Raw genomic sequence first — 25,585 nt, forward strand, 5'->3', positions numbered from 1 at the left:
CCCTTTCAGAAACAAAAAGCAAAATCCCTAACCCACACTCTCTGAAAAATTGATGTAAGGGTTTTCTCTTCTCCTATTTTGCCGGCGTCTTCAACAGAGCCACCGCAGGTTCCCACCATCCTCAACATCACTAGCAGCTTCGTTGTCATCGTGAGAGCTCCACCACGTCTTCATTCGTGTATCCGGCAGACGAAGGTGATGTTCTTTAACACGCTCCCTCATCATAACACGGTTTTCTTCCATTGTGATGCATAATTTTCCAGTCATTCTTGATAAAGACGATTCAAGAACTTTTGATTTCAATTGTTCTTTAGTTATCTTATCCTTAAAATATCCAAGCAATCGACTATCATCATTTATATGCTTTATGTTGCATTCTACTGTGTCTTGGTATAATATAATTTCAAGCTTCAATTTTGACTTTCCTAAAATAGTTATGTAGATACCCACAATAGTTAAAAGATACAAATAGCATAATACAGTATGAATATAATAAATTGAATTTCAAGTTCATCATAAATTCATTTCAGAACCTTTCTTAGAAAATGAGGTCATTCAAAAATTAAAACTTACTTATTTGAATTCGACAAAGAAAGGACTAAATAACTGTTAATTTGGACTATTCAATGCAACAATATTTGGAATCAAATACTTTAGCAGTGTGATGTAAATCTTAAATATTTTGAAGGGTTATTTAGTCCTTTTGTAGTACTAGCAATTTAATACTATAGTATATACTTAGATACAATAACAAGGCCACTGAAAAGAACTTGAATTGGTAAAAAGAAACCCCTATTAGCAATTTAATACTATAGTATACTTGTTTCTAACTTAAGGTTACTCAGTTAATAAACAAACACTATTTAAAAAGAGGGACAAGTTAGTATGGTGCAGCCATCAAATTAAAGGCAGGGGCCTACTTGAGTAAGGAAAACATGTTTTAGAACATTCTTTGTTAGGGAAGACTTTGCTGCTGCAAGGCTGGCTGTGGGACTACTCTGCCATACATCTATGAGCCTTTGATGGCCTTTGAATTGGTTTCGTTTCCCCGCTGCTATACAGTACACATGTTTCTATTTGTTCTCAATTGCTCATGGATAAAGTATGTTTCCTCCTTGAAAAGTTTAAGAAATTTTAATTGCATACTTTATATTTAATTTTGTTAAATTTCAATCTATATGTATGTAATGATAATTACCGTTGATAAGTTCTAATTATATTCTTATTGTTTAAAAGTAGAGATTAATTTTTGTGTTATATACTAATATTAGTATACTATAATTATTAATAAACAAAGTTTTAAGGAGCTGGGAGTTTCAAATTTAAATTTTAATGTTCATAGAATATGTACACATGTTGTTCAGTTATGACAATCATTTATACATGTTTGATTTCTTAACTTTCTTTTTTATTTGTTTCCTTCTTTTGTATTGATTTGATTTCTTAATTATATCCTTCTTTTATTTCCATTTTTATCTGCACAACAAAGCATTTGTGCAACGCATTTTCAACTATTTTTTTTACATAATATACAAAATGCTGCGTTGGTTAAATTACTTTTTGGCCATCTAAATTATCAAGTGCTTTTAGTAGCCAAGTCCATTGAATTTTGACCCTAATCCAATGCATTGAGTAATATATCATGTAATTTATAGTTTTCGCTTATCATTTATGACAGTGAGCTTTGGAATCGAGTTTGGCATTTACAAGTTTGCGATAAGTACCTCTTAACAAGGTATTTTTATACCGTGTAACGTGACACCATAATTTTATATAAAGCTTTAGTTTTAGTTTTTTGTTTCACAACAAATGAATTGCTAAAACGCGACCACATATGTTACCTTCTAGTTATGTTTATGTTTGATATGTTCACTCTAAACATTATATTTTCATAGATGCATGGTGAAAATATCGAGGATGCGAATGTAGAAGACAACACGAACGTCATACCTGACTTAGGATTTCAAGTAAATCAAGTCACTTCTACTGACCTGTATCATCCTGAACCAATACAAATCTTAACTCGTGTCTGGGAAGAGTTAGAAAAGAGACAACATATTTGTGTCACATCTCTTTCATGTGTTACGGTGCATACATTGTATTCTTTAGAATTTTTATCATAATATAGGCCTAGGCAAATCAGTTACGAAAACTTGGAAAGAGAAAATAGGCGTACACAGTTAATGACACAGTTACTGACGTCTGAAAAATGCTGCAATGTCATACGTATGGGCCCTGAAGCATTTAGGCAGTTATGTCAAAAGTTAAGAGGAACTGGTAGAGTAAAGGATTCAATTCGCTCTACCGTTGAAGAGCAAGTCGCTAAATTCCTATATATTATAGGGCATAATGTGAAAACTAGAACCATGTCTTTCTTCTTCCACCGCTCAGGAGAGACAATTAGTCGTCACTTTCACAATGTCCTACATGCTATTCTGTCGTTAGAGGGAGAGTTCTTCAAGCAACCATCTGGTGAAGATGTTCCTTATGAAATACATAATAATAGTCGATTCTATCCGTTTTTTAAGGTACTAACTCTTTTGATTTAGTTAGTGTCATTTATGAAATTGTGTATGAAATAATTACAAAACTGTTATGTGAATATGCCAATATACTTTTGAAACAAGGACTGCATTGGAGCCATAGATGGAACTCATAGTCATGTGAAGGTATCAAGGGTGGAAGCCCCTCGTTTTCGGGGAAGAAAAGAGCATCCAACACAAAATATTTTAGCTGCCTGTGGGTTTGATATGAAATTCACGTATGTCTTGGCTGGTTGGGAAGGAACTGCCTCTGACTCTAGAATTTTGAAAGATGCTTTAAGTAGGGAACATCCACTTCGAATACCCGAAGGTTTGTGATAGTGTTATTTATGAAGTCGTCTATATAAAGTTAAATTTATAGTCACAGTAAACAATACTTTAATTTGTGTGTGTAACTGGTGTAGGAAAATATTATCTAGGCGATGCTGGATTTATGCTAAAGCCTAGGATACTAACACCATATAGAGGTGTTCGGTATCACTTGAAAGAGTATTCAGTACGTGAGCCACAAAATCCCAAAGAATTATTCAACCACCGACATTCTTCATTAAGAAATGTCATCGAAAGATGTTTCGGAGTTCTAAAGAAAAGATTCCCAATTATAGCCAGCGACACAGAACCTTATTATTCATTTGAAACTATGCGAGACATTTTTTTGGCATGTTGCATACTGCATAACTTTTTAATGGGTGTCGATGTTGATCAGTCTATAATTGATGCGGTTGATCGAGAATTGCTACAAGAACAAAGCATAGATAGATCACAATCAAATCAACCACGTGATGAGGAATATAGGCATGCATCGTTGTTAAGAGATAACATTGTATTCGAAATGTGGAATGTGTATCAATCATTATAGGTGATTATGTTTCTTATATGTGAATATGTATATATATGTTTGTATAGTTTCCACTCAGAATTGTTTGATTGGATTTTTTATGGGATTGTTACAGGTTACATAATGCCGAATAAAGGAAATAAAACAATAGAAGCCAATCAACCTTCGAAAGATAATTTAAGATGGTCTGATGATATGGATGAAGTTTTGCTAAATGTATTAGCAGAGGAAGCATCGAAAGGTAATAGGCACGATGGCTCGTGGACAACTGAAGCATATGCCAATGTTGTGAAGAGTTTGAGCATAGCAATAGGCCCTCACATAACAAAGAATCACATAAAGAATAGAATGAAGACATTGAAAGATCATTTTGCTGAGGCATATGACTTATTTCATCACTTAAGTGGATTTGCATGGAATCCTGTAACTAGAAAGTTTGAAGCTGAAGAGCAAGTGTGGCAAGACTTCATTAAGGTATCTTAAACTTTGCTGTTATTACTTATACTATTGATGAAGTTAGTCAACGAATAATTTCAACACTTGTTTATGTAGGAGAAACCACAAGCAGAAAAATGAAAAAAAATGTAAATTAAGCATTATGATACTTTGAAGGAGTTGTTCAGAGCTGATAGAGCTACTGGTAAAGGGGCTACTACGTCACGAGAAAGGATTCAAGAAATTGCTAGAGATCACATTGATTTGAATGACTCATTTGAAAACGTTGGATTTTCTGACATAGATGTTAATATGGGACATGATACCCCAACGTTTCCTGCTAATTTAGATTCACCAAGTGGTCCTCATAGTCAACCAAATCAATTAGGTGGGACTTCAACGTTAAGAGGAACAAAGCGTAAGTCTCCTATGAATGATTTTTTGGAGGCACAATATGAGAAAGTTGCTTTGGAAATTACTACCATGGCTGATGCTGTCAAAGAGGGTACTTATCTATCTAGCAAGCTACATGATGTAGCTCAGAGGCAGGTTGAATCAGCTGAGAGACAAGCTTCTGTGGCTGAGAGGCAAGTTTCGGTTGCCGAAAAGCAAGTCTCGTTAATTGAAAGACAAGTTGCAATTGCTGAAAAAGGGTTGGCTATTATGCAACAAAGTAGGCCTCGCCTTTATAGCGAATCAGATGTATGGGATATGTTGACTGAATTGGGTCTGATAGGATCAGCTCGGATGCAGTGTTATCAGTTTTTATGTGAAAATGAGCAGAAAAAGCGCCAAATTTTTTGGATCCCACCTGAAATGCGATTGGATGCTCTTTTTCATTTCATGACAGCTGCTGGTGTTCGCTTAGGAGATATGGTACTTTCATAAAACATTAACCATTTCAGGTATAACTTTTATACGCACTTACTTTCTAATTAATTTGAGGTTATTGCTTTCATTAATTGATTATGTGTTTCTGAGTGTCATATACTATGGGTATATCTTCATGTATTTAAAGAAGATATCATTTTATGTTTTATTTATGTTAACCATGGTTGGAAATCACTTTATGTATATATACTTTGAGATTGATTGGTTGTTTAAATAGAAAGAAATCGATAAAATAGATTATCATGATTAACTCTGATCTTTGAATTAAGTTCTCTTTGTTGTATATGCTCGTGCAGGAATCATAACTTGAAAATGTTTGGGAACAAGAAGTACACTGCTTAGTACAAGTAAAAATCGATCATGTGTTAATATTTTTGACTCGGAGAAACTTTATTTTTTTGAAGTAGATGGGTACAGATGGCTCAAGCTATGTAGAATTGATTTTTTGGAAGTAGGCGATGTCGCTGACCATGAAGAATTAACCTTTTGAAAAGTGTTGTCTGGTGATAAAATAGTACTCTCTAGGAGTTCTTTTGGTTATTACTTTTTTGGCGTTTTGTTATATGTTTATAAAAATTGTATATGATTTTTGGTAGCACGTACTTGGAAAGAAATGCTACCAACTTTTGATAATATTTTATTTTGTAAAGACAATTTAGTGAAACTTTTTTTTAAATATGCTTAAGGAAATTAATGATGTAAAGTATGAGGAGTTTTTATTATTATTTTACGAGATTATGTATTTATATATTTTTAAAAAGAATAATATATATTCTTATTTATGACATTAAAAGATAATAGAAAAGAATGAATTCATAAAAATAAATTCAAAAAATTATTATTTTTAATGAAGAAAACACGTTAAAATTTTAAAATATAATTTAGATAATTTTTTTATTAGAAAAATAATTTAAATACATTGGTATATTATAATTTATATATAATATAAACAAGGGTATTAATGTAATTTCACTTAGTTATGATTTTCTCTCTTCTTACTTTTCCTTTCATCTAAACATAAGAAAAAATTTCTTCTATTTTCTTTCCATCCATTTTCTATTCATCCAAACAGCATGGAAGAAAATCAACTTTTCCTTCCATTTTCTTTCCTTCTATTTTTTTTCCTTTCATTTTCTTTCCTCTCATTTTCCATCTTCCATCCAAACAAAGTGTAAGAGACTAGTGATGATATATAGGATAAAAATGGGTAGAATATAATAGTGTAAGACAGAAGAGTTTAAATTTAACTTTAATTTTATTTGTGAGTTAATTTTTTTACTAAAATTCAATCTTCTTTTATCTACGGAAATATGCAAATCCTAACTATCCACTCACAACCCAAGAGTATCCGAGTTTATGTGTGGGTCATTAAAGAATGCAATATTTAATAATCTAATAAGATCTTGGATTGTAATTTCGTATTTATATATCACTAAATAGATTTGATTTTTATATAAATAAAAGTGTTAAGTTTTTAATTGAAAGTTTTTGTTTAATGGTTAAAGATTTTTTTATATAAATAAAAGATTTTTGGTTCCACATTCACCTTCTAATATATTTTTTATATAATATATGAGAAAATTTAGAGGACAATACTCATACTAAATGACATAAACATCGTTAAAAATTCAATTTTAAAATTAAAAAAATACTACTCCAACTAATCCTAATTTCACCTCAGAATACTTTCTCCTTTTCTCCCTAGCAATACCATTTTCTTTCTCAATCTCTCACTAGCTACGCCATTTACCCTTGCACGCAGCCGCTGTGTAACACCACACCGCACCGCTACTCCGTGTCGTTGGTCACCATCGCCCAACGTCCTTCGTCGTGCTGCCCCCCATCCCGTCGCGCCATCACAGCTTCCTCCCCCGCGCGTCATAGCAATCATCGACCACGCAAGTAAAGCTGCCTTTCGTCCACTTCTCCTTGGCGTCACATCGTGCATTCCGGATGAAGATACTGGTCCCCTTCTCTCATGCGTTCGGCCGTGTCCGTGCTCTCCAAAAGCAATGTCACAGCCGACCACCATCCAATAGCACGGCATCATCCTCTTGCGCTGCGACCACCGCCGCAGATTGCTGCTATCACGGCTTCTTCTCCCGTCGAAGTAACCACCGACGATGCAGCAACCTCCCGTCGTAGTAACCACTGGCCGATCACACCACATCTACCCCGCGCGACCTGATTTTTTTCTTCCCATCCTAGGGGTTTAGTTTAATTTGTGTTTTCTCACTACAAATGGATCCTCTCCATTTTTTTTAACACTTGAGAGAATAAAGTGTGATCTCTCACCTTTAATTCTATAAGTGGGACTAAAATTAAATAGGAGAGAGAGAACAATGAAAGGTGAGATCCTACACTGGACACCATCCATTTTTTTTTTCCACTCCCTCAAATAAGGGTTTTCGCAACGGTCAAAAACCGTTGCCGTAGATTGAAAAACCGTTCCCAAAACTTTTGGCAACGGTTTTTGACCTATGGTATATGCGGCCGTTGCCAATGCTCAAAGGCAACGGTTTTTAACCTAAGGCAACGATAACAAAAAAACGGTTGCCAAAGTTACTGGTATAGACAACGGTTTTGAAAGAAAATTTTAAACAATGGTTTCAAACCGTTACTCGATAAAGAACGATTTTAAACTGTTCTCTTTCATGAACAAATGGTTTAAAACCATAACTGAATAGGCAACGATTTTAAACTGTTGTAGTTTTATTATTCACAAAACCAACGGTTTTAAAGCGTTACCGTTGGTGTCGTTTTTTAGCAACGGTTTTAATACCATTGCCATTTTAATTATACAAAAATTCAATTATAATAAAAATTATATAAAAATCTTAATTAATTTAAACTCCAACTATTATAAAAATTATATATAATTTTTAATTATTTTTAAATTTAAAGAATCATAAAATTTTATTTAACTACTTTTAGTGAAATAATTTTCTTAAAATAAAAATATCAACAAATATAATAAATCATAAATAAATCATAAATAAATCATTATTTAATTTTTCAAAAACTTAGGTTGTTACAAGTTTGGCATTGTTCGATGATGGCTCTAATGATGAGTGGTGTGAGTTATGGAGAGCTAGGGCTAGTAGAGGGAGAAAAAATTGACAAGTCTCTATGTTTTCTTTTGAAGAGAGGTTGTTGAAATTTTTTTGAAGTGTTAAAAAAATATTATCTTAAATTTTAGAGCGGGAATGAAACCAAAAATATATAATTGTTGTAAATTTATTTTAAATTTATTTCTTCTATAAATAATATTTATAATATATTTATAACAATAATTTTGAGTGTTCTACAAATTTAATATTTATAGAGAAAATTATTTAAATTTGTATAATTATTTAAATAATATTAGAAAATTATTGTTTGATAAAAAATTGTTGTAATGGTTATAAAACCGTTCTTTAAAATAGTCAAAGAGAACGGTTTTATTTTGTTGCTATAATGAAAAATTGAACTTCAACAGCAACACTGTAAAAACCATTGTCTAAGACCATCTAATAGAATAGTTTTAAAGTGTAGCATTTTGGCAACGGTTTTTATGCGTTTCTTTTGTTCAATTATTTAAACAACAATAAAAAACTGTTACTTAAAACCAAATTATGGTAACAGTTATAAAATCGTTCTTTAAAATAGTCAAAGAGAACAGTTTTAGTTTGTTGCTATAAAATAATGAAAAATTGAATTCAACAGTAACACTATAAAAATTGTTGTCTAAAACTATCTAAGAAAACGATTTTAAGGCGTTACAAAATTTGGCGTTGCTAAAATCTATGTTTATTGTAGTGTCTATTATGGATTTTTTTTTTTAGTTAATTGGATGTTTTTAATCGTTATTAGCCTGAGAATTAAACTCTTGTAGGGTTGAATTTTTTTTTTTTAGCTAATTAGATATTTTTTTTTATTAATTGAATGTTTCTCTATGAATAAATTCCACTTTTTCTGATGTTACTTTTTGTTTTAGTGGACTCTTTTTTGCTTGGATTTTTTTTATGAGGAGTGTTAGGGGCAGTAAGTTTTGTGATTTGTAGCCATCAATTAGTCATTATTAGTATTTTTAATGGTGTGAGATTACTCAATTTTCTTTTGATAGTTAAGTGTTGTCCAGATTTTAATAAAAGTGCTGACTCTCTAAACTTTCTTTTTTTTATTATTATACATATGAATCTGCGTTGGTGACGGTGCAACAGGAAAGGAAGGGAAGGTGAAAGATGAGAGATTAGAGTTGTGGTGGGTCTGTCACTGGCTAATAAATTACGCGGAATTTGAATTCCGACTAATCCAAGTTGTCCGACTAATCCAAGTTGATGATATATATATATATAATTGGATATTCGTTGCTGCCATAAAAGTATAAGCAAAGAGAATGAGGGAATGAAAAAATGGAATTGTACGCTTTTAAGAGAAGAGAGACGAATAGTTAGAGCAAAATAAAAGCTTTTATTTATTTTGAGAACAACTACTAATAACTTTGTCCATAAAACATAGCAATGACATGGCCAATAATGTCTTACTCCAATATCAAAATATTAAAACAATAACCACCATATGCAAAATTCAAACAACATAAAATGCAATACAAGACGAAACTAATAAAAAAAACTGAAGCAAATTCATGTGAGGACATGAATGAACTAATAACATCATATCAGGGTGACACCAAACTCTCAGTATAGACCCTGAAATCGCTAAGACCACGGAATTCTTGAAGCGCAGGAACCCTAAAAGTTTGGTTCTTGTGATTGTAGACAACAAAGCCTGTCTTGTTGTAAAGCAGTATCTCATCATCAGAAACAGTGTCCATAACACTATACGAGGGACGAGAAGGAGGATTTGTTTCTTGGTAGGGAATACTGAACAACTTAGTCAAAGATTCTGCATTTCCATACTCCTTCATAACCCAAACATCACAAATCATGGATCCACGACCAACGATGCACAACCAATCATTCAACACCGCCAACTCCAGATCCCCGATAATTTTCTCCGGCACCACCATTTCCTCAAACGTCTCCTTTCCCATGTCCATAGAAACAACAACATAGTAATCCAGATACTCACCAAACTCCGTTACCTTGTTCTGAATCAGCAACCAGTGAAGACTTCCGCTCACGAATTTCGTGCAGCCTCGAGGGGAACCATTAGGAAAATTCGGAACCAGTCTCCATGATGAATCCGTGCCCACGGTATGAGCCATGGCAATGCTCACTCCTCCGTGGTGAGAAACATCCACCACCTTGTAAGTGTCGGTGGAAGAATCATACCCGAACCCAGTGTGAACGGAACAAGATTGCATTGGGTGTTCCTTAATCGGCGGCAAGGTCCTGAACTTCCCTGTGGAAGGGTTCCAAAGAACCAGAGAGTCTTCGGCCGTCTCAACGTTAAGAAGAAGCAAGCCATGGCAAGAATCGCCGTCGAAATGCATCCAGTCTCCTTCGACAAGAGGGCCGTTGGGCTCAGAGTAAGTGCCTGCGAGGTTGCCGGGGCTGCTGGCTAAGGATCTCAGAGAGTAGTCTCTCATAAACGAAGTGATTGGTTCACCTGGGTAGGAGTGGGTGTACTTAATGAGGCGGTTGCAGTCGCGGCCGGCGGTGGCGGTGATGGTGGCAGTGGCTCGCCGGAGCTGCTCCTTCGCGAATTTGCGGTCCGATGAGATCATTTCATTCCAGAGCTTGCATGCAGCCCTAAACCGCTGCAATGACTTCACCGGAAGCCTCACCAGAATATCAAAGATGATCTCCGGCGGAAAAACGTCTTCCGTGAGAGTGACGGATTGGAGCATGTTGGTGATGTTAGCGGCGGTTTTAGAGTCGTTGTGGCTGTTAACTGCCGCCATTATAGAAATGATTAGGCTAATAAGGTTTTTGAAGAATGTGAATGAGAATATGAGATGGGTTAAACCATACAAGTGACTATCATTATATAATGTTGAGAAACATTATTTTATTTAATTTTTTTATTTCAAGTATGACCAACTTTAATTATGATCATAAATGTTTTCCGTTGTTAATAATATGTTAATATGCATGGGAATATATGATATTACCTGGCTTATATGGACCTTTAATTTGCGCTGACCTCGGTACATGCACACTGACACCTTCTGGAAGACAACTTGCATAGTTCGTTGCATGCAAAATGTGCTCTCTAGACACTATTATGGTAACATATCTACTGAAAATAGCAAGAAATTTTGTGTTTTGGTATCTTTTAAATGTGTGTTGCAACATGTGTCCTCAACGATTTTACTTTATATTTTTTGTGGAGTAAAGTATCGTTTTTGTTCTTAATATTTGGGGTAAATTTTATTTGTCTTCCTAATATTTAAATCATCCTATTTGTATCCTTAATATTTATAAAAGTGATTTAATATTATCCTGCCATCAATTATACATCATGTGCGCTTTAGTTTGAGTTTTAAAAATCTTTTTTTGAAGTTAGAATACAAATGTCTGGGATAGAATCGATAATCTACTCTGAAAAATAACTCATCAAATGTTGAAACTAATTCCTACAACATTTACATAATTCACTTTTCTACCGACATAATTGAATCTAAATACAAAATAGTGGGTATAATATTAAAATCGAACACATCCAAGTGAGACCTAATTGAGAATGAATACATCCAAGTGAGAATAATTGAAAAATATAATCTGATTTGTTAATATAATTGATAGTAGGATAACATTAAATCACTTTTATAAACGTTAAGGATACAAATAAGATGATTTAAACGTTAGGGACACAAATAGGACTTATCACAAACATTGGGGACAAAAACGATACTTTACTCTATTTTTTTGGGTTAACTATCAAGTCTGTATTTAAAGGATTCTGATAAAAAGATTTTTAATAAAAGATTGTATTAACAAAATAATTTTTGAATGATTTAAAAATTCGACAAAAAGATTAATAAATATTGGTGAAAACTTAACTTCATACGAATTTGATAGTTGAGAGTCGTTAAATAATTTGAGAAGTTTGACTAAATTGCTATCTAACTATTCTCATTATTAACTTCATATGAAATTAATTGCAGTTGAGTTTTCATCATAAATATTATATTTTTTGTAAGTAACAAAACAACTTTCATATTTAGCAAACAACTTATTTATTTAATCTAAATTTTTGTGTTAAATAAATATTTAGAAAGTGCAAAAAAAAATTTGGAGCAAAGTTTTAACTCTAAATTTGTCTATTTTTTCAAAAAATATGGCCATTCACAATAAAAATATTTTTTAAAAAAATTTAATCAACAAAAAATTACTAAATTTTAAGAAGAAAATATTTTTTTTTTAATAATGATTGCAAAAATGTACATTAAAATTTGTTCTCTAAAGTTATTTTTTAGAATATACTAGTGTATGTTCTAGGAAAATACATAGAAATATGTCATTTTTATTAAAAAATTAAATATATATACATATATAAATTATCACTATAAATTAAAACTAAAATTTAAAAGTTTTCAATAATGTTAAAAAAATTAAAAATAATCAATATTTTTCTCATCTAATTTGAGTTAGTTGAGTAGTTATTTCACTTGGCCGTTTAAATAAGTATCAGATATTTAAATTCTGTCTTATGTGTAGTAACCTATTAACTAGCAGCTAACTCTTAATTAAATAGAGCTCTAATTCGCAATATATTAGTCCCAACCTGCCGAGATGGGAAATATTGTGAAAAAAAAATACTATTTGTTTTTAAGATCTATTAAGTTTGGAATACCGTGAAAAAAATATTTGTCTTTAAAACAGAACAATTACTCATCAATGACAATACTTATGGAGATATATCTTTATTAAATTTATCTAGGACAATTTTATTTATTGGTATCATATTTATTCTTAAAATCAAAACAAAATAATCAATATTTTTACCTGTTAAAATTTTATATTTTATGACATAATTTTCAAGTCTCCAAATTTATAGATTTATATCATTACAAAAGCTATTGATTAGTTAATATTTTTAGTAACACACTTGAACACTATTCTTGAGTGTTAATTTGTGCGAAGAGAAATCATAATTTTTATTATTCAATAATATATTCTATTAAAAAATAAATTATTATCACCTATATTAATAAATATATATTTTTTATTTTTTACACTATTTTATTTAGCAATAATTACAAAAAAAAATCACTACACTCTTTTATAAGATAATGTACAATGTATTTTTTATTTTAAAATTACTTCCGTTAGCGACATAAAATTTAAAATATTTTTTATTTTTCACTCCAATTATTTAAATTTAAATTTAAATTTGAAATTGATTAATAAATTATTTTTTAATTTTAATAACAAAACCATAATTAGTTAGATGTAAAATATTGAGTATTTAATAATTTCAATTATTTAAATTTTAATTACCAAAAATTGTATTAGAAATTAAATTATAATTTAATAATCAATAATATATATATATATATATATATATATATATATTTGGTACGTAAATATTTGAGTACTAATTAAATGTGTTAGTTTCTAAAAAAATAATGTGTTAGTTTTAAATTATGTGATAGGCCTATTGTCCACTAATAAATGAATTAAAATCACTCATTTCTCTTATTATTTTGAAATTACTCATCTTTTCTATTATTTAAAATTGCTCATCTTCCTTATTATTTGAAACATTCTATTTTTAAGATTTCAATACAAATAAATAAAGCTATTAATTTAAAATTTAAAATATAAATGCGATATAAATTAATTAAAGTCGATCTAAATAGTAATAAAATATATTAATTTTTATTTTTAAATTATCTAAATTAAATTATTAATATTTTTATTATTTTTAAAAATTATATTTTTTGTATTTATAAATACACATATCTCGTTTACAGTGTAAACGAAATATGTGTATTTTTCAAATTTTATATATCTCATTTATAGTGTAAACGAGATATTAGCAATATTAATTTGTTTACACGATAAACAAAATATGTAAAAGGATAAAAATTGATAAATATGTTACAAATTATCTATATCTGTAAATAAAATATTTAAATTATTTATTTTAAAAAATTTCTTATATTTATTATCTTAAACATAGTTATAAAAATCGGATTGGACGGGCCAATTCAATCGAAAAAGGGTGAAAATAGCAAAATGTGCCCTATAAATACTATTATGGTAACATATCTACAGAAAATAGCAAGAAATTTTGTGTTTTGGCTTTTTTTGAATTTATGTTGAAAAAGGTGTCGTCATCAATTTTATTTTATATTTTGGGGTTAACTATCAATTTTTTACTTGAAAGATTCAATCACTGATAAAAAAAATATCTATAAGATATTATTGATAAAACAATCTCTGAATAGTTTGAAAATACAATAAAAAGAATTAATAAATATTGATGGAAACTCAAGTGCAGTTAATTTTATATGAGGTTAATAGTTGTGATGAGTCATTAATGATTTGATAAGTTTAATTAAATTGTCATCTAACAATTCTCAGCTATTAACTTTACATAAAATTAACTGCAACTGAGTTTTTACAATAAATATATATTATATTTTTGTAAATAACAAAAAAATTTTATATTTAACAAACGACTTATTTATTTGATCTAAATTTTTGTAGCAACAATTGAATAAATATTTAAAAGGTACATAAAAATTCGGGCCAAAATTTTAACATTAAATTTTTCTTTTTCTTTTTTAAAAAAATTATGGTGATTCACAGTGAAAATATTTTTTAAAAGAATTCAGTGGATAAGAAATTACTAAATTTAAGGATCACAAGATCTTATATTTTTAATAATAATTATAAAAATATGCATCAACATTTAATCTTTAAAATTATTTTTTAGAATAAACTAGTGTATATTCCGGTGCAGGGTATAGAATAATACAAAAAATATATTATATTTTATTAAAAAAATAAACAAAAAAATATAGATAAAAATTAGCACTATAAATATTTTATAAATTTATAATTAAAACTAAAATTTAATGATTTTTATTGTTAAAAATATTAAAAATAATTAATATTTTTTTCAACTAATTGAATTAGTTGAGTGGTTATTTCACTCGTCTATTTAAGTAAGTACAGAGATTAATCTCAACTTGTCGAGTCAAAAAATACCATAAAAAAAATAGTATTTGTCTTTACGGTCTGCCGAATTGGGAATACCATGAAAAAATAATATTTATCTTTAAAGCAGAATAATTACTCATGGATAACAATATTTATGGAGATTTGTCTTTGTTAAAATTTATCTAGTATAATTTTATTTATTGGTATCATATTCATTTTTGAAATTAAAACAAAATTATCAACATTTTTATCGGTTAAAATTTCATATTTTATGACATAATTTTCAAGCCTCCAAATTTGTAGATTTATATCATTACAAAAGCTATTGGATTAGTTAATATTCTTTAGTAACATCAATAAAACACTATCCTTGAGTATTAATTTGTGTGAGAAAAAATCATAATTTTTATTACTCAATAATTTATTCTATTAGAAAATAAATTATTATCACCTATATTAATAAATATATTTTTTCTAATTTTTTACATTATTTTATGTAACAATAATTGCCTTTAAAAAATAAATGACTATACTATTCTATATAAGATAATGTACAATGTATTTTTTATTTTGAAATTACCTCTCGTTAATGACATAAAATTTAAAATATTTTTTATTTTTCACTCAAATTTATATTTGAATTCAAAATTGATTAATAAATTATTCTTTTTTTAATTTTAATAACAAAATTAGAATTAATTAAGTGTAAAATATTGATTATTTAATGATTTAAATCATTTAAATTTTAATTACCAAAAATTACATTAGAAATTAAATTATAACTTAATAATTAATAATATATATATATTTGGTACGTAAATTTTGAGTGCTACTTAAATGTGCTGACTTCTAGAAAAATAATGTGTTGGTTTTAAATTATGTGATAGGTCCACCGTCTACTTATTAATGAATTAAAAATTTAAAATCATCCGTCCTCTCTATTATTTTAAAATTGTACATCTTCTCTATTATTTGAAACAACTCATATTTTCTATTATTTGAAACATTCTATTTTTAAGAGTTTAATACAAATAAATAAAGTTATTAATTTAAAATTTAAAATATAGACGAGATATAAATTAATTAAAGTCGATCTAAATAGTAATAAAATATATCACTTTCTATTTTTAAATTAGTCTAAATTAAATTATTAATATTTTTTAATATATTTACAAACACACATATCTCGTTTATAATAATATGTGTATTTTTTAAATTTCATATATCTCATTTATAGTGTAAACGAGATATTAGCAATATTAATTTGTTTACACAATAAACAAAATATGTAAAAAAATGAAAATTGATAAATATGCTATAAATTATCTATATCCGTAAATAAAATATTTAGATTATTTATTTTCAAAAATCCCTTATATTTATTATCTTAGACATAGTTGTAAAAACTAGATTGGATAGGCCGATTCAATCGAAAAACGGGTGAAAATAGCAAAATGTGCTCTCTAAACACTATTATGGTAACATATCTACTGAAAATGGCAAGAAATTTTGTGTTTTGGTATTTTTCGAATCTGCCTTTTGTCCTCATCGATTTTACTAAAATTGTCATTTAACCGTTCTTAGTTATTAACTTTACATGAAATTAACTGCATCTGAGTTTTCACAATATATATATATATATATATATATATATATATATATATATATATATATATATATATATATATATATTTGTAAGTAACAAAAAAAATTTTATATTTGATGAACGACTTATTTATTTGATCTAAATTTTTGTAGTAATATTTGAATAAATATTTAAAAGATACATAAAAATTCGGACCAAAATTTTAATTCTAGATTTTTTTTATTTTTTAAAAAATATGGTCATTCACAATAAAAATATTTTTTAAAAGAATTCAGTTGACAAAAAATTACTAAATTTAAGGATGAAAAGATCTTATATTTTTAATAATAATTACAAAAATATAAATCAATATTTAATCTCTAAAATTATTTTTTAAAATATACTAGTGTATATTCCTGTGCAGGGTACAAGATAATACATAAAAATATATTACATTTTTTATTAAAAAGTTAAACAAAAAATAAACATTGAAATTAGAACCATAAATATTTTATAAATTTATAATTAAAACTAAAATTTAACAATTTTTAATGTTAAAAATATTAAAAATAATTAATATTTTTTTCAACTAATTGAGTTAGTTGAGTGGTTATTTCATTCGTCCGTTTAAGTAAGTATTGGAGATCAGTCTCAACCTACTGCCAAATCAAAAAATACCGTAAAAAAAATAGTATTTGTCTTTAAGGTCTACTGAATTGGGAATACCATGAAAAATAAAATTTATCTTTAAAACAGAATAATTACTATTGATAGCAATACTTATGGAGATTTATCTTTGTTGAAATTTATCTAGGACAATTTTATTTATTAGTATCATATTCATTCTTGAAATCAAAACAAAATTATCAACATTTTTACCTGTTAAAATTTCATATTCCTTAGTAATATCAATAGGAACTCTATCTTGAGTATTAATTTGTGTGAAGAATCATAATTTTGATTATTTAATAATTTATTCTATTAGAAAATGAATTATTATCACCTATATTGATAAATATATTTTTTTAATTTTTTATATTATTTTATTTAGCAATAATTACTTTTAAAAAATAAATGACTACATTATCCTTAGGATAATGTAGGATATATTTTTTATTTCGAAATTACCTCTCTTTAGTGATATAAAATTTAAAATATTTTTTATTTTTCACTCAAATTTAAATTTGAATTCAAAATTGATTAATAAATCATTCTTTTTTAATTTTAATAACAAAACCAAAATTAGTTAGGTGAAAATATTGAGTTTTTAATTGTTTTAATCATTTAAATTTTAATTATCAAAAAATGTATTGAAAATTAAATTATAATTTAATAATCAATAATATATATGTTTCACAAATATTTGTATATTAATTAAATGTGTTGGTCTATAGAAAAATAATGTGTTGGTTTTAAATTACGTGATAGGCCCATCGTCTACTAATTAGTGAGTTAAAATCACTCATCTTCTCTATTATTTTAAGATTGTCATTCTTTTCTATTATTTGAAACAGTTCATCTTTTCTATTATTTGAAACATTATATTTTTAAGAGTTCAATACAAATAAATAAAGCTATTAATTTAAAATATAGACGAGATATAAATTAATTAAGATTGATCTAAATAGTAATAAAATATATCAATTTTTATTTTTAAATTAGTCTAAATTAAATTATTAATATTTTTATTATTTTTAAAAATTATATTTTTTATATTTACAAATACACATATCTCGTTTATAGTGTAAACGCAATATTTGTATTTTTCAAATTTCATATATCTCATTTATAGTGTAAACGAGATATTAGCAATATTAATTCGTTTACACGATAAACAAAATATGTAAAAGGATGAAAATTGATAAATATACTACTAATTATCTATATTCATAAATAAAATATTTAAATTATTTATTTTAAAAAATTCCTTATATTTATTATCCTAGACATAATTGTAAAAATTGGATCGGACGGCCGACTCAATCAAAAAATGGGTGACCATAGCAAAATGTGCTCTCTAAACACTATTATGGTAACATATCTACTGAAATAGCAAGAAATTTTGTGTTTTGGTATTTCTCGAATCTGTTGTTGAAAAATGTGTCCTCATCAATTTACTTTATATTTTGGGGTTAACTACTAATTTTATACTTGAAAGATTTAACCGTTAATAAAAAAATCTCTATAAAATATTATTGACAAAATAATTTTTAAATGATTTGAAAATACAATAAAAGAATTAATAAATATTGGTGAAAACTCAAGTACATTTAATTTTATATGAGGTTTATAGCTGAGAGTTCTTAAAATATGTTTGACTAAATTGTCATCTAATAGTTCTCAGCTATTAACATTACATGAAATTAATTGTACATGAGTTTTCACAATAAATATATATTATATTTTTTGTAAATAACAAAAAAATTTTATATTTGACAAATAACTTATCTATTTGATCTAAATTTTTGTAACAACATTTGAATAAATATTTAAAAGATGCATAAAAAATTCAGAGCAAAATTTTAACTCTAGATTTTCTTTTTACTTTTTTTTTAAAAAAATAGTCATTCACAATAAAATGATTTTTTAAAAGAATTCAGTTGACAAAAAATTAATAAATTTAAGGATGAAAAGATATTATATTTTTAATAATAATTATAAAGATGTGCATCAACATTTAATTTCTAAAATTATTTTTTAGAATATAATAGTATATATTCCTGTGCAGAATACAAAATAATACATAAAAATATATTACATTTTTTTTAAAAACTTAAACAAAAAATATATATAGAAATTACCACTATAAATATTTTAAAAATTTATAATTAAAACTAAAATTTAACAGTTTTCAATGTTAAAATATTAAAATAATTAATATTTTTTTCAACTAATTGAGTTAGTTGAGTGGTTATTTCACTCGTCAGGTTAAACAAGTATCGGAGATTAGTCTCAACCTACCGAGTCAGGTAAAAAATATCATGAAAAATAGTATTTGTCTTTAAGGTTTACCGAATTGGAAATACCATGAAAAAATATTTATCTTTAAAGCAGAACAATTACTCATCGATAGTAATACTTATGGAGATTTGTCTTTGTTAAAATTTATCTAGCTAGGACAATTTCATTTGTTGATATCATATTCATTCTTGAAATTCAAACAATATGATCAACATTTTTACCTGTTAAAATTTTATATTTTATTATGACATGATTTTTAAGTCTCCAAACTTATAGATTTATGTCATTACAAAAGCTATTAAATTAGTTAATATTTCTTAGTAATATCACTGGAACACTATCATTGAGTATTAGTTTGTGTGAATAAAAATTATAATAATTTTTATTATTCAATAATTTATTCTGTTAGAAAATAAGTTATTATCACCTAGATTGATAAATACATTTTTTCCCATTTTTTTATACTATTTTATTTAACAATAATTGCCATTAAAAAAATAAATAACCACACTAATCTACAATATGATGTACAACATCTTTTTTATTTTAAAATTAACTCTGGTTAATGACATAAAATTTAAAATATATTTTTTATTTTTTTCACTCGTATTTAAATTTTAATTTAAAATTAATTAATAACTCATTATTTTTTAATTTTAATAACAAAATCAGAATTAGTTAGGTGCAAAATATTTAATATCTAATAGTTTTAATCATTTAAATTTTAATTACTAAAAATTACATTAAAAATTAATTATAATTTAATAATATATATATATATATATATATATATATATATATATATATATATATATATATATAACAGGACTAATGTGTAATTTATTGAGGGTTAATTTATTGTTTAATTTTTTTATAAACTTTATAATATGTGATCATATATATATTTGACAGGACTAATGTGTAATTTATTGAGGGTTAATTTATTGTTTAATTTTTTTTATAAACTTTATAATATGTGAATATAATGATCTTATTTTTATAGTTTAATAAATTATCTATAATTTTTGAATTATGTAATTAAATTAATTAAAAAATTATATTATTATTTTTCTACCAACCAAATATCAGTTTATACTATTTATATATTTTTTTAATATAAATAAGTAAATAGGTATTTATAGAATTATTTTTGTTATTTTAGATGATGGCTTAAGTTGTTTGTTTCATATGTTAAATAATATAAATAATATCTTGTATCTTAAATTTTTTAATTGAGTAAAGTCCCTACCCGATTTCTATTCATCTTTTTAAGGGACAAGCCGATCCTTCTCGAAAAAAGTAGTACCACCCGTTCCTTGTTCCTGGTAGCAGTGAGACATGGCGATCCTTCCATCATCTTCAACGTCAAAACCTAAGAGAATCTACTTACGTAACACTTAACAATGATTATGTGACTGTCAAATGCCATGTTGGACATTAGAAGGTTGGACATGGATCGACTTGTCCAATTTTTGTGGAACCAAAATGTCGCTGTTTTGCAAAGGATTTGGGGTTATATAATATGATATTTAAGATTTGAACCCTCTCACTCGTTTTCTAATAATAGTCTATGAACCCTAGAAAATCATGGCTGAGAGTGGTGAGCGTTTGTCACTCTGATCCGAATGGCAAAATAGAAGAGATGCAATCGAATATGAAAGTTGGAGTCTGAATTCTAGCACGAATTTGGGATCGAGGAAGAAGACGAAGTGGGTTGCCTCAGAATGTAACTGCAGTATTCATACTGTTCTCTTCATTTCAAGAACGGAGTTAAATACGGCCAAGCTATTCTTTAGCTGTCCATACTTTAAGGTAGTTTATATTTTTTCTCGTTCATCTAGATTTCGATTGAAGGTTTAAAATCCTTTTCCCTATCTTGCAAACTTCGGCACCTCATCGAAAGTATTTTTCATGGCTTGATGAGTATGTTTCGTCCTTTAAGGAGGATTCTAACAAGAATCTTCATTTTGGTGGGTTGAAGCATAATGAGGTTCATTTTGAAGGCCATTTTAGGGTGTTCATGACAAAACGAAAGAGTTTGAAAAAAGATTGACTGGGTTAGAAATTGAGTTATACAAATCTAGGATGAATAAGATTCAAAGCAGGTGTAGTGGTGTTGGATGTATTGTTATAGCATTTATTGCAGGGAATAGTTATTGAGTAGGAAGGAGCAGTAGTTCCATGATTTATTTTGGAGGAAGTATAGGGAGCCAATGGAATATCTGTACAATGTGTACAATGAAAATTTAGGGATGTCCGATTCAGTATTAGAGATATAACCATTAGTGTTACCTTTTCCTATTAGCTTAAACTTTTGGGATAAGTGGTTTCATGACATGGTATTAGAGTTCTAGATCCGAAAGGTTAAGAGTTCAATCCTTGATAAACTCCAAGATCGTATGGGTGATGCAGCTCCCTAGCGGGATTCTTTTTAAAAACCTCTCTAACTTATTTGGTGTTCCAAAAAGTAAACAATATTTTTTCAAAAAAAAAAAAAAGAAAAAAACTGAAAAACGATCTTTTTGAAAACAAAAGCAGTAAATGGCACCACCAATTTGGTGTTTCGAAGAAAAAAAAAATTTCCCTGACGCTTTCTGGATACCTAAAATAAATAAAAATTTTGGCTTTTAAAAAAAAACTTTCATATTTTGAAAAATACAATAAGAAAAACCATTTTTTTTAAAATTTATGCATAAAATCTCAATATCAAAAATAACACTTTTATTCGAATCCTACCTTTGCATGTAGCAACCCATTTTTTAAAATAGAGCTTTGATCCGCAACCAATTAATTTTTAGTCTATTAAATTAAAAAATACCGTAAGAAACTAAAAAAAAGAAAATACTTTTATTAATTATATTGAAAAATGAAGAATAATGAAATAGGAATATATTATTATAATTATTGGCGGAACTTGAAATAAAATTTTTGGGGGGCCAAATAGAAAATAATTGTCAAAATATTTTTGATATACCCCATTTAAGATAAACTCGTCTAATCTCATCTCTCTGGTTTGGTTTGGGTGATATTGCCAAATTTAAAGCCGTTTTTCAAGATCTCGTTCCAAAAAATTAAGATTAAAGTCATCATATGTAACTTTTTGAACTTTTGAAGGTTATATCTCACTTTCTTCGTGATTCATTAAAGTAGAAGAACTATTTATAGGTGTTGATATTGTAAAAGTTATATGTTCTCCTTCTTAAATATTAGCCTTCCTCTTAAAAAATGTATCAATTCTTTGATTTTTTATTATTATTTTATATAAAAATTTGAATATATATCCTGTAAAATATGTAAAGAAGAAGTTAGAAAGACAAATATTAAAATTTATAATATTTATTGAATTTTTTTTCAATTTATACCAATACAATAATATTAATACTTATTGAATATTTTATTATCTTTTATCATATAAAAAATTAAATTAAATAAATAGTAAAATATAAAATAATATTAAATTAAATAAATAAAAAATATCTAATTTTTTATATTTGAACTTAAAGATAGAGAGATTGTTGTTTATTGAACTTATTAGATACTTTAAGTCATAGTAAAGTATTTAAGTCAATTGAACTATTTTTTATCTTTTGAAAAAGTACTACTAAATTTTTTATAAAAAGTTTGGGAGGGGACCATAGCCCCCTTGTTTGAACTAAGCTCCGCCACTATATATATGTGTGTGTGTGTGTATTAAGAATATAGGAGATTGTTCTATAAATATAAATAGTATTTAATATATATGTTATATTTTAATATATATTTTATAGTGAGTACTAATTTTTTTTTTACACATAACATAATTAATGTAGGTGAATTTACAAAAAATCAAGATAAAAAAATCTTTTAATTTTTTGGTCTATTTAAACACGTTATCTACTTTCACTTTAAGTATTCCTTTATTTTTACGGTTTTTACAAGAAAAATAAAAATACTAGAATTTTATTTATCTATATATTAACATGTCTTTTGGAACCATGCAGAAATAAGTTAGCATATCAACATTCATATGAAAATGGAAAATGCTTGATAGTCAACATTTTCAGTAAAAAAAAAATGGTTAAATATATAATCAATTCTGTTACGTAATTAATAAAGATTCTACCAATTTTTGTTTATAATTATGTTTAATGAAAGTATCTTTGTGAATGTGTCTAATAAAAATGTCTTTTTTTATAGCCTATCTAATGAAAATATTTTTGTCGATGTGTCTTCTAGTGGAGGTGTCTTTGATCGGATTGAGAAAGTAGAAACAAGATAGAAGGAGCGCGCTGCGGTGGACGGCTGCTATGCAAATCGCGAGGAGAAAGGTGTCGCGATGGTCTTGCAGAGGAGAAAACTGCGCATGTAAAGCTCCCATTGCGGCGACACAAATTGGTTGCAGAGGGCATCGGCAATGCCCAGAAGATCGTCGGGGTGAAGGCCGCGGCAGCAGCACAGGCACGAACCACTGCACGCATTCCGAGCAATGCAAGTAACGGCGCGACGCATTAGCGACAGTTCCACAGGGAGGGGGTTTCGCGTGGCGGTGAAGACAACGGTGGTAAAGGCTCCACGGCGTGACGACAAAGACGACATTGGTGGAGGGGATGCGACACGGCAATGTGAAGAGCATGTTCGGCACGTTGTGTAGGGACAGTAACAGTGGAGGCAGAGGATGCAACGCCGACTGAGGCCGGAGTGAGGAAGAACACAGGGACGAGTGACGACGACGCAGTTAGGAGTTGCTGCGGAAGAAAGTTGGGTGACACCTTTCTGAATTCACGTCGCAGCTCTCCTCGGCGCGGTTATAAATCCTTATAATTCAAAATTTTTATTAATTTAGATCAATTTAATGTTAATTGTAATTAAAATATAATAATAAATTATTTTTGACAATAAATTGATAGATAATTTTATACTTTTTCATATAAAAAAGTATCAGCCATATAAATTTTGTGTACGGCTATATATATATGGATTGAAATAATATTAATGGTTATATTCTTCTAAAAAATATCTTTTCAGTCATTCTCTTAACTTTTAAATAAAAATGTTTAGTATTTTTTTATGTTTTTTGTTGAATTGGATATTATCACTACTATGTTAATAATGTCATTTCTATTTCTATTTTTTACATATGAATATATTAATTAAAAAACTATGCAAAAATTTCACTATATAAAAGTAAAATTATTCTCAAATATAAAATAATATTCACCTTTTTATCTTTTAAATAAATATTATTAAATAACGTTTTGTTCGTGTAATTTTTCAAATATTAACTGTTAAATTAGAAATTTATATGTTAAATATTATATTTAGAAAATTGTATTTAATTTTAATCCAACAAAATTATTTGTTATATTTTTAAAAATCAACGTACTATATGTATGTTCAAAATATATTCAATTATACATTTAATAGTGTCCGATTTAAGTCAAATTTGATTTGGATTATTATTATTATTATTATATAAGTAGTGTATATATATTGAATATTACATTATTCCACTATTTAAAAGATTAATCTGTTTAATGAAATGAATTATATTCACATTTATGATTTAAACTTCTGGATATAGGATATTTAGTTAGTTAGTAGATAACATTTGGAGACTTTTTATTCTCATCTATCTCAAAATCTGAAAGGTAACATTTTCTTTATATAAGCAGGTCCGGAAGTAGGTTGATATTGTTATGGATCTGCTTCTGTGAGAATAAAAGAAAGACAGAGAGAAAACAAAGGGAGGCAGACAAAGAATGGAAGAAAGAAAATGGTGGATAATTAGAAAATTTTTATAAAAAACTATTTTATAAGGAGCTTTTATAGGAAACTATTTTATAGTATGCTCTCTTGTTATTTATAGAAGTTAGATAACTATATAAATGAGTGAAATCAAAATGTATTCAATTTAATTAAAACAAAAGGAATTCACATCATAGCAATTATTCATTTTCTTTTTTTTCTCTTCAATAATTATATAGCGAGTGTATTATTGTGAGTAATGTTCAATTTCATATTAGTTTTTATCTAGGAGGTCACTCCGATAAAGATGCTTAAAACGTCTTTTTTTTAAAGATGTTTTTTTATTAATTAAAATTTAATACATATAATCGATTAAATTATATTATTTCTGTCAAAATTTGATAAGACAAATTAATTTGGCTGAAAAATCGATAAACCAAACCTTAAATCGATCTAAAATAATATTCATTTTTTATAGAAAATTACTACAATAATCTTATTATAAAAAATAACTAAAATATTCTTATTATATATATTTTTTAATTTT

General features: G+C 27.3%; 2 protein-coding genes across 3 annotated transcripts; one reads left to right on the top strand and one right to left on the bottom strand.

The window, feature by feature from the left end:
• The first annotated feature begins 19 nt into the window (after positions 1 to 19).
• Positions 20 to 5,383, top strand: LOC112741133 (uncharacterized). Of its 2 annotated transcripts, XM_072213646.1 has the most exons (8): positions 20 to 195; positions 1,679 to 1,735; positions 1,896 to 2,528; positions 2,628 to 2,853; positions 2,948 to 3,402; positions 3,497 to 3,855; positions 3,934 to 4,721; positions 5,004 to 5,383. In XM_072213646.1, exons 3-5 carry the CDS (start codon positions 2,184 to 2,186, stop codon positions 3,400 to 3,402), a joined length of 1,026 nt encoding a protein of 341 aa, XP_072069747.1. In that variant the 5' UTR covers positions 20 to 195; positions 1,679 to 1,735; positions 1,896 to 2,183; the 3' UTR covers positions 3,497 to 3,855; positions 3,934 to 4,721; positions 5,004 to 5,383. The 2 variants fall into 2 exon arrangements, with proteins under 2 accessions (XP_072069747.1, XP_025645772.2); XM_025789987.2 differs by having other exon boundaries at positions 20 to 1,735.
• A 3,883-nt stretch (positions 5,384 to 9,266) lies between these two features.
• LOC112741137 (F-box/kelch-repeat protein At3g23880-like) lies at positions 9,267 to 10,580 on the bottom strand. The gene has a single exon (XM_025789990.3). The coding sequence runs from the start codon at positions 10,553 to 10,555 to the stop codon at positions 9,368 to 9,370; it is 1,188 nt and encodes a 395-aa protein (XP_025645775.1). The 5' UTR covers positions 10,556 to 10,580; the 3' UTR covers positions 9,267 to 9,367.
• Between the last annotated feature and the right edge of the window lie 15,005 nt (positions 10,581 to 25,585).

Source organism: Arachis hypogaea, chromosome 14 (genome assembly GCF_003086295.3).
Source record: "Arachis hypogaea cultivar Tifrunner chromosome 14, arahy.Tifrunner.gnm2.J5K5, whole genome shotgun sequence".
Lineage (NCBI taxonomy): Eukaryota > Viridiplantae > Streptophyta > Magnoliopsida > Fabales > Fabaceae > Arachis > Arachis hypogaea.

What these genes read in the sequence shown, in the direction of transcription:
- LOC112741133 (XM_025789987.2), top strand. Translation starts at nt 2,184, where the DNA reads ATGACACAGTTACTGACGTCTGAAAAATGCTGCAATGTCATACGTATG. An exon ending in GATTCTATCCGTTTTTTAAG is followed by an intron (nt 2,529 to 2,627) that starts GTACTAACTCTT and finishes TTTTGAAACAAG; the next exon opens with GACTGCATTGGAGCCATAGA. An exon ending in TCCACTTCGAATACCCGAAG is followed by an intron (nt 2,854 to 2,947) that starts GTTTGTGATAGT and finishes TAACTGGTGTAG; the next exon opens with GAAAATATTATCTAGGCGAT.
- LOC112741137 (XM_025789990.3), bottom strand. Translation starts at nt 10,555, where the DNA reads ATGGCGGCAGTTAACAGCCACAACGACTCTAAAACCGCCGCTAACATC.